This window comes from Nanorana parkeri, unplaced genomic scaffold (genome assembly GCF_000935625.1).
Source record: "Nanorana parkeri isolate BGI_ZX_2015 unplaced genomic scaffold, ASM93562v1 scaffold1534, whole genome shotgun sequence".
In the NCBI taxonomy this organism is placed as follows: Eukaryota; Metazoa; Chordata; class Amphibia; order Anura; family Dicroglossidae; genus Nanorana; species Nanorana parkeri.
Genome location: NW_017307802.1, coordinates 77,751 through 88,430, shown reverse-complemented (window position 1 = coordinate 88,430; position 10,680 = coordinate 77,751). Strand labels below are relative to the sequence as shown.

The window sequence follows — 10,680 nt, the reverse complement described above, 5'->3', positions numbered from 1 at the left end:
TTCTTGTGCGATCTGCACTTCAATAGCTTATTTCTAGTGTAAAGGTGACACTGGGGGTCTTTTGGACCCCCAGCATCACCTTAAAGAGTACCTGTCGCCACCATCTGCTATCACATGGGGGGGCTTGTAAGCCCCCCTATGTGATAGCAGTCAAAGTAAAAAAAATAAAAAATAAAAGTTTTTTAAATTAAAACATCTAATAATAAATTTTTTTTAAAGTCCCCCGCCCCCGTGAGCACACGCGCGGGTGCGCCTACGTATGAAAACGACGAAAGCGCTACACATGTTGGGTATCGCCGCGCACGCCGGAGTGAGAGCAATAATTCTAGGGCCAGTATTTTGGGGTATCTCTAAATTGATGACCTGTGGGGGCTTTTAAAGCGTCTTCTATGGACTTTTTGGGGTACTGGGGTTTTTCGCCGTTTTACGGATGCACGCAATTTGTAACCTGGGCATGTTGGGTATCGTTTTACTCGTTGTAACCTCATCTTTTATATTTCATTAAGAAAATGGGTATTTTGTTGTGTTTTGGGGCATTTAATTACATTTTTCACTAAATATTGGGGTTTAATAAGGAGTTACGCTAATATTGCGCAACATAAAAATTTGCAACTACCACCATTTTATTCTATAGGGTCTTGGCATTCAGAAAATATATAATGTTTGGGGGTTTTAAGTCATTTTCAGGCCTAAAATTAGGAATATTAGATGGGTGCAAAAAATGAAAAAAAGGCCTCAGTCATGAAGGGGTTAAGTAACAGACCCACTGCAAAAATATAAAAATAACTCTTGCCCATCGGGGGGTATACATGTGGCAAAGCTGACTGAAGAGGCTAAACACTATGACAGAGGGTTTACCATGCAGTAACTTTCAAGGTTGACCTTGTTAGATTTTTCTACCTGCAGCAGAAACAAATCCCCATCAAATAAATAAGAAGCAGGGAGAAACCTTACTATCAGGACAGAGACCGCAACAAAAATCTGGGAGATATTTTAAACATTTACCAAAACGTTTTTGGCTGGACTTGGGCTTTAAATGATGGGCATGTTAGTAAATGTTGCAAAGACCCTGCGCATACCTAATAAAGACCATCTATAGATCTTACTGTATTATGGTGCACAGCATGTAGTATGCTGTCTGAACTTGAGTGATTACTATTTCAGCCCAATAAGACTAATGGTGTATGGTGTCAATAGACCTTTGCAGACATGGCAAACAGCATGATTTTGGGCATGAGTTGTAATGATTGTAGCAGTCTGCAGCGGGGAATAAATATACTAAGAGAAGATGGGATTCTTATGGGGTTTTTTTTTGGGGGGGGAGGAGGGGCTAAGCAGGAAACATAACTTTACTTTATTTAAAAATACAGTAATCCTTTAAAGCCAACCTTTCTCGGATTCCTCTAGAGCCTTGGTTCTAAACTGGTGGGTTGTTACCCAAAAGTGGGTTGCCACCATGTGTTCAGTGGGTCGCGGCATGCGTTCCACTTTTTTAGGCTAGAAGCTCTTCAGCCTTCGCTTGAGGTAGAATGGGCTGGGGATATGGCCGTGAGGAAGCTTCATCCATACATGCATTGCTTACAGCTTCCTGGCATGTCCTGTAGAGGTGCCTGGACTGGAGTGACATCACATTCTGGCTCTCAGCACCTCCACAGGGCGTGCAAGAGAGTTGTACAAGCAATGCACATATGGATGGAGCTTCGTCACAGCACAGCAGACCATACTGGATCCCAGGCTGAGGATCTACTCCAAATTTCGTAAGATAGGGAGACTGGGTGGACCTAAAAAAAAAAAAATATACATATAAAATTTTTTTTTTAGTGTGTATGTGTGTGCGAGAATGTTTTTGTGGTTGTGTGCGTCCGTCAGTGTTTTTGGGGCCCATTCACGCTAGTACAGTGCGTTAATCACATAGTACCGTGCGATTAACGCACTGCATCACACAATCACTCCTACTGTGCATTCTGGTGTAGGCCGCCCGCACCGCAATGTGCTGTACCCTAATGCTGTGCATTCCATTGCAGTGTGACTTGGGTCGCGACTTAATGACCGAGGACAAATGTGGGTCCTGAGGTTACACATGTTGAGAACCACTGTTCTTGAGGTTGCTAAGAGTTTATTAAGCAATAGGCAATTTCTGCTCTTTGATAGGTAACCAACAGCACTATTTTTTTCAGCTCTGAATCATTCTTCTCAATGACCCCTAGTGTATTGATCATCTTCCCACCACAAATGTGAGGATCATTCTTCCCATGGACCCCCAATGTAAAACGCGTCCTTACCACTGACTCCCAATAAAAATTAGCATTCTTCCCACTGACCACCAGTATAAGGGGGCCCTTTTCCACTAGCCACCAATCTAAGGGGCCCTCTTCACACTGACTACCAATATAACTGCACTTTAATGAGCACCAATCTAAGGGGGCACTTATTCTCCAGTGCAAGCATGAATTTCTTGACTGATCACCAATGGGGACGAACACTTTTCACTGTCTGCATTTCTTTCCAAGCCATTATTATTATTAATAATAATCATTCCATTATTATTGCTTAAAATCATTTTGTCCTATAGAGCAGCCCTGGATACCAAATACACCAAGTGCCCCACATTCCTTATTCTTTTACTTATTACTATATGTTATTAACAGGGGTTGCCTGAGAGTTCCCCCATGTTAAAAAGGTTGAGAAAGGCTACTGACACCCTCAATAAACATGGATACAATTCCCATATTCAGTAAAATACATGATTTAGCTTACACTGTATACAAGGTTGACAGAATATTTGCAATACAAGATATAGAACTAGCAATGTTATAAAGAGGTTAGCAATGGCGGGCCCACATTTCTCTCATGACAGGTTTACTTAAATTTTTCCATAAACTGTCATACAGTCTGTAAACTGACTGTAGACTTTCCTGCCATTCATTCTTTTTTTTCAGGTTTCCAACATTGCATGCAAATGTTTTTTTACTTCAACTCTTTCTAAATGATGGACTTTAGACCAACCACCGAGATAAGTAAAGCTGACTTTGCTCTGACTTTCATTTGCTGAAGGCATGTTCTGCGCTTAACGCAGACATATTGTAGAAAAACAAATCTAAGCAACTAACGTTTTCAGAAGCGAGCCAGAAATGCCAGCCCGTGTATTTCACTCAAGACAGATGTACTTTAAAGAAAAGTAAACCATTTAAAGAAGGAAAATATTATTTGTATTGTCTAATGTCCTGTTAATATGCATTTAATTAAATTCAATGCACAGAACACACACAATTGTAGAGCATAACTCGTTTATAGATGTGTTTCAACTCTTGCCAAATTCAGTAAAGTTAACTGATAAAAAGGTTTCAACCCAGAAATAAAATTAAGATAATAGGCACACTAAGAATTATAGCATTAATCCAAGGAGTTAATCTTACATTGAATACTTTTAAGCTCTTCAAAATTAAATTTTCTTACCAAAGGCATGGTTCCCATAATCAATATTCAAGGTTGGTTAATTATTGCCTCCAGAAATGGAGGATTAATAATGTTTCGATTTCCTTTGAGGTATTAAAAAGGACTGCTCATCCTTGAAATTCCTATGACTAAGTTCTGAGCACAGCTGTGCTTCGCTGTACCCTTCCAAGGTTTTATTGCAAGGTATAAAGTCAAAGTATATCAAAAGCCAAAACATTTTTTGTTTTGGATAGCGCTGGTAATCGTGAAAACTAGGGATTCACCGAAATTACATTTTTAGACTGAAACTGAAAATAAAAATGTTGTCGGGCCAAAAGAGAAAATGACTTCCAACCTTTTTACAATTATTTTATTTTTACTTTACGGTTAGGTGAAATATCAGGGCTCTAAACAGAGCCCTGATATTTCCTTTTAACCCCTTAGTGACGCAGCTTCAGAAAATGTTTTAGCTTCTGGGGACCGGAGCAATTTTGCCAGTTTTGCTATGTGTTTGTTTAACCAAAATGTCCATCTTCCTCATGCATTGCACCTACACATATTATTTACCATTTTTAAAGCACAAAATGGGCTTTAATTTGAAGCGACATAGGCATATATAAATTCTTATTTTTTTATTTAAAAAACAAACAAATGCAAAAAAAATCAAAATAAAAAAAAAACATTTTTTTACAACTTTGGTAATAATACATATTTTTAAAAACTTTTTTCTTTTAAACTAAAGGGTACTAAGGGGTTAATTTTATTTACAGGAGCTTTGATACTTGGTATCTCTGAGTAGAATACAGTATACTCCACGGAGATACTATCACACACAGCCGGCTAACCGCTTACAAAACACAGTGAGCTGCTACTGGCTCTGTCACGGCTGTGCGATCACCTTGATCACAGGACTGTGACCACCTAATCTAGTGTTGAGGGTCTGCCTCAGACCCCAAGGGTTCCATCAACAGCAGTACCTCAATGAGTGCTGGTTCCTTCACGGACGGGATTATTCCGTCACCGGTCGTTAACGAACTGAACAATTGTGACAGGTTAAAAAAAAGCAGGATACAGAGTCCTAAATCTCTTTCTGCAGCCCCTTTTATGAACGATCAGGAAGCCTATATACTGAGTGCTCCTGTCCATTCATAAACTGTGGAAATAGTATGGGTTATTATGTCCCCAATCATGAACGAACAGGTATTTATGTAGAGTACTTCCTGTTCATAACTGGGGACATAGTAAGCATACTTTGTCCTCAGTTATTTACAAACACTCAACGTTCTGATCCCTGAGTGTTTGTACTCCGCTCACCATTCTGACTCGTCCTGTCACAGGAGGCCGTGGGGGGCGGTGCGGGAGGAGAACTCGGCTGCTGTGACAGCTCCCTCCTCCCCACACCGCCCTGCTCGGCATCCTGAAAGCGGTTTCGTCCACCACACCTGGTGCTTTCAGGAGGCTGGGTGGGGCGCCTCCTGAAAGCTCCTCACCTCCCCGCTGGGCGCCGGCAGCTGGATCCTCTGTGTCTCGTTTGATACCTGCTGCCTCTGCCGACACAGGCGAGGGAGAGCAGCGGCTATCAGAGGGGACACAGACCGATATCCAGCAGGAAGGAGAGAAGCTAGGGATGCACTGAATTTTCATCTGCATTTTGCCCATACCATTTTCAAAATATTTTGGTGGCCGAAATTTCAGTGGATCCCTAGTTGAAACTGAAGCTTTTTTGTCTGTGTCCCATTAGGGAGATTTCCCTTCACTTCTTGGCCTGGTAACATCAGGAAGTGAGAAGAACTTGGACAGTTAGAGGATTCTATAAATATACATGAATTTTATACCAGCCACAAATAACTTAATGTGTTTCCAGAACTGCATATGTTATAATATCCAGGGTGCTTTCCCATAGGTGTGGAGTTGTGCTAAATATATAAAATATTCCAAGAAATGTAATGACTTTTAGAGCTGTATTACAAAAAAAAAGTGTTGGCCTCAGAAACACTTTAAATAAAATGTATTTGCTGAGTGTCAGTTTAATGTAAAGTTTGAGTTCACAGTATACGGTTACTCTGGATAAAAAGAAAGACATTTTATTGATAAATTGCTTGTAAGGCTTAATGCAGGTTGTAGTAGTGGAGCATGGATGTAAATAATATATTTCTAATTACTAGTGACCAGCCTGTAGAATCAGTCCTGGTTATCAGACACAACTAGAACACAAGTGTACTGCCAACCTAAGGATGAGCTGGTAAATAATATTTTCTGTGTGCAATTAGTTCCTTGTTTTGCTATGATACTTTTTGACTCTTTAAACGTAACCCCCCTAAAAATAGAGTGGGAAAGGTTAAAACCTCCGTCTGTTTTTTATTGCCCTTTGTATCCCAGGTGGTGAGATTTCCTCTCATTTCCAATCCCAGAGAAACAGCAGGAATTGAAAGCAAATCCCATTACGGTTTCTGTGCTAGCTGTCCGTACTGGGAGATTTCCCCCCACCCCTTGTCCCAGTGAAACCTCAGTGAGGACAGATGGCAATAAAAACAGAAGCTGAAGATCGTCCTCATTCATCTGATAAAAAAAATGGATTTACTTCTATTTTAAGTAAACAGAAAAAATAAATGTAATTTACCTTGGGTAGGTCTTTTAGTGAATTCCACGCATCCCACTTTGCTTTGTTTACAAAGTCTAACATTCCTGGCTTTGGAACATTACAAGCTCCCTGAGTTGCCTGCAAGAAAGACAGAAGACTTAGAGACATCTTTTACATACAGAAGAGTCCTCAGGCTAGGTTCACACCTAGGCCTTTGCAGTTTTCGTGCGTTTTTTGCCCTTTTTTGTGTGATTTTGAGCATTTTTGCTCAAAATCATATATCAATATGATATCCTCATCTTCAGGCCAGGTATAATTGTTGTATCCACCACACTATTCTGTTGAGTCCTCAGATGGTTACATCAGACCTGTGCTCCTCTGTGTCATCAGCCAATTCCCATTGCCAAACTACAGTCACTAGCAGCAGACGACAGCCTGTGGAGAACTGGGGAATGGAAGACTCCGGGGCTTGAGCAAAAAAAAGGTTTAAACAAATCTATCTCTTTGCAGACTGCCATTGCTAATTTATCATACTGCAGAGCTAGTCATCTGGCTGTCTTGCTGACCCCCATGTTTCAAAATTCAGAGTCTCAAATGCAGAACAAATGTGCATATGAGGTCTTTTGACTTTACTCTGAATTTCTTGATATGGATGCTTTTTCTCCAGGTCTGCAGCTCAGAAAGAAGCAAGGCCAGAGTGTCAGTATACTATAATTTTCAGAAGGAAGTCAGCAACGACAGCCTAATATTTTTTGAAAAAAAGTGTTGGGGAGGCAGTTCCAGATATTCAGAAAGGAAACTTGGCCCAAGCAGGCTATAATGCAGGTGGGTGTGAGGAAACCAGGACAGGCAAAGGGCTCTGTGTCTCAGTGAACAGTGTTTTCTTGAAAGTAATATTAAACTCTAAACTTTTTTTTTCAATAATGAATTCAAATCAAACAAATAAACATTAGTCATCATGTTTCCAAACAGCTGACTCCAGCAAAGACTCCTACAGTTGTCCATCTACTAGCTTAGAGAATGAAGAAGGGAGGAAAGTAGAGCAGGGAAGAAGCTTGCCTTGCCATGCCTGTGTTTGTGGAGACACACACAGCTTACTAGCACATACAAGGCAGGCTCCCTAGAACCCTGCAAGGGAAAGGAACCACCCTAAAACAGGATGTCAGAGCCAGTGCTCAGGGAACCAAGTTGATTCTGCAGGAAGCTGAAAAATATCGTTTCCGAGACTGTAGTGCCAAAAAAGGCCAGGATAAATCACAATGATAGTTACAAAGCTGCAAAATGCTTTCTTCTTTTTGTGCCACTAACCAAGGCACCTATACTTTAACACATAGACACATCTAACATTTAATTACCTGTTTAAAAAAAGCATACAACTTCAGTTTGACCTCATTGCCAGGGTCTTTTTTTAGTGTTTTCAGGTCATTCTGTGCTTTCTCAAAATCTTCCTGGCTTGCTTGCATATGTCGTGCTGTAGTGTGGACACCAAGGACTGAAACACTCCTCAACTTACTGAATAAGACAAAATCGAAGCATTATGGTTATTAAACAGATTATATACTGGTCACATTCGATGATAAAATCGACTGCTTCTTGCCATCTATACAAACTTCAAAGAGCAATTCCAGGAGACAAGTAAATCCATTTAAAATCATTTATAGGCCAATAATACCAATACTTGATAAGAAATTAAACTCAATTTCCTTTATTTTGAGTTTTATACTTTTCTTTTTCCTGATCCCTTGCATCCATTTGCGTAGATCTTTTATCTTGCCTTTAGCAACCTCCCTACTTCCAGGAAACTGTGGTGTGGGACAATCATACATTTGCATAATTTCTCTCTAGCCATGCATAATCTTTAGGAGTGGTGTGTGACTGTATCAACTGTATCAACATAGTGGTGAATAATACCGTAATGTTTTCAATATGTGCAACAAGTTATTTTCTGATATTTAAGTGGTCTTGTGCAGCGCAAATGTAACATGCTCTAACATTCAATCCTAAGAGAAATTAGTCTTAAAGATCAACTCCAGGATACAATCAAAAAAGGTTCATCAGTGGAATTAAACCAGCACACAAATAAGCTGCTACTCACATTTCCCCAAAACTCTCCATTTAGCTGAAAATCAACCTCAAAAGTCCTTGACGTCATCCCCTTAAAGAAGAAGCAGCATCGGAGGGGGTTTAATTTTTCCCCATATGTTACTTCCTACTCTCTCCCAGCACCCCTCATATGCCTTTAAAGGCCTTTTTCCATCTGTGTACCACTGATGTTAACAACGTTTTCTTTAACTGTTTATAATTATCTTTTGATCATGGCATTAAAGTGGCACTCTAACTAGGCCATTTAAGGTCTTCCTTTCCCAGCAGTGAATGTTCACATTCTCTTTGTTGCTCTACCTTCCATTCAGCCAATGGAAGTGAAGATAAATACTTCCTGATATGGAGGAGTATGACACCCATTCTCCTTCTCCCACGTGACAGGGCTTTGTTCCGACAGCCAAAAAAAGAGGGGGGTCAGGAAGGAAAGATTAAATGTGTTGCTGCTGGAGGTGGAGTTATATGACCTTGTTACTTTGCCCTATATTGGGAACATAAAGGGACTATTTAGGTCAGGGTGGGAAACTCCCATCCCTCCAGCTGTTGTGGAACTAATAGTCCCATGAGGCATTGCAAAACTCTGACAGTTACAGGCATGACTTCCAGCGACAGAGGGAAGCACAGCTGGAGGGTCAGAGTTGCCCACCCCAAGTGTTAGTTGGATGTTTGCACCGGGCAACTTTACAGATAGCAAAAGTCAAAATAAATATAATTATCTCAGAAGTATCTATTGATAGGTGCATTTGCCCTGCAGTTGGCTTCCTTCTGATCTGCACTTGACCTACTTCATGTGGGTTTTACATTCCCACAGACTTGTATGGGAGTGCAAATCCTGCTGGAAGCGAACAAAAACTTGCTGTCTAAATGAGGCTTGCGATGTTCCTTCAGATCAAGTTGCTTATTAAGTTTAGGTTTATTTATATAGAAGGACAATTTGCTTTTCATATTGTTCCAGTGGGTGTTGGATAACGTTTTTCAACCAACAGATGACATAAGAGTTATTTGTTCACTGACCCATTCACTGTCAAAAATGTGCAATAGGAAAAAAAAAATCAAGGTGGTAAATATATACATACACACACATGTATGTGTATTATGACCACCCCATCAGTACTTCGTTGGGCCACGAGATGACGTCGTTGGGCCGCCTCATGACGAGATGTTGAAAGGTGATGCGAGGAATCTGACACTGCACTGTTGCCCTTCTGTTGTCTTGTACCAGTCTTGCCACTCTCCGTTCTGCCCTAACATTGACTAGTCGCTGACGGCCACAATTCACACGTTCAGACCCAGATTTTCGGCTGACAATCCAGTCTTTAAACACTTTAACAACAGCTGCTCTTGAACATTTAACGAATTCTGCTGTTTTGCTGATACTCGCTCCATGGCTCCGAGCGCCAACAATCATCCCACGTTCAAAGGCTGTTAAATCGCGTTGTTTACCCATATCTTCAGAAAAAAATCACTTCTACTGTCGTGGTAAACAACCTGCTTCCCTATTTATAATGGTCTGGCCCTCTAGCAACTTCAGCGCGAAATTATAGCTAATTTGCCTACAAACGTCAGGTGGTCATAATAATCTGGCCACTCAGTGTAAATATTTATATATATATACACACATACATACATACATACATACATACATACATACATACACACACGGCTTGAAAAATCCACTTTGTCCGCTCGTCTGTGACGAGAGGACGGCGGAGCCCGACGAGCAGCTTCCCGGCCGGCCGTTGGAATTACATTCAAGCGATCGAGCGTCTCGAGACGCCCAATCACTTGTATTACCAGCAGCTGTCACTGCCATTGCCGGTCCCGAGATCCGCTGTGCCCGATGCGACCGGGAACGGCACGGCTCTGTGACAGGAGATCAAAGGGAGTTCAGTACACGATCTCCCTTTGATCTCCCCTCAGTCCCCGAATGCAGGAAGTGATGTATATTACATCACTTCCTGCATTCAGTGTCAATCTCCAGCTACAGAAGCTGATGAAGCAGATCTCTGCTTAATCAGCTTCTCTGGGGGTCCCTAGGTGATATGAGGGGTCTTGGAGACCCTTGGAGAGACCCCATCCGCTCACAGCGCTCTCCTCCCGCAGCGCTCGGCCGGCTATCCCACTTTCTCTCCTCCCCACTGGGACACAAGGCAGTGCCCAGCGGGGAGGAAAGAAAGCAGTGATGCGCCGATGGATCGGCAGGAAAATGGCACTTTTGGCATTATGCTAAAAGTGCCATTTTCGGCCGATTTGTTTCGGTGTCCAGTCAGTCAAAAATTTCACCAGTCAGCATAACCGGACTATAGCCTTGCAATTTATGTTAAACATTTTTGGGGACAGATAGAGCTTTCTTTTGTGACCCCACAGGGGGTTATTTTTTTTTTTAACTATATAATGAATACAGGTATTCCTCACTTAATGACCAAGTTCCGTTCCTACGACCAGGTCGTTAAACGGATTGGTCGTTAAGTGAGGAACTCTATACAGTACTGTACTGCATTAGTACAGTACTGTATAGCGTTGCCGATGTACAGTACCGAACAGTGTACTGTGCATCGGGCAAT

At 41.3% G+C, this 10,680-nt stretch overlaps 1 protein-coding gene across 1 annotated transcript in view; it reads right to left on the bottom strand.

Moving 5' to 3' along the window:
- LOC108798681 (enoyl-CoA delta isomerase 2, mitochondrial-like) overlaps window positions 1-10,680 on the bottom strand; it is a 30,223-nt gene that overhangs the window by 11,393 nt on the left and 8,150 nt on the right. Inside the window, exons 2-3 of the mRNA XM_018570453.1 lie at window positions 7,372-7,528; window positions 6,056-6,154 (exon numbers count right to left, since the gene is read on the bottom strand). Coding sequence (XP_018425955.1) covers window positions 6,056-6,154; window positions 7,372-7,528 — 256 coding nt within the window. The remainder of the gene's footprint in view (window positions 1-6,055; window positions 6,155-7,371; window positions 7,529-10,680) is intronic.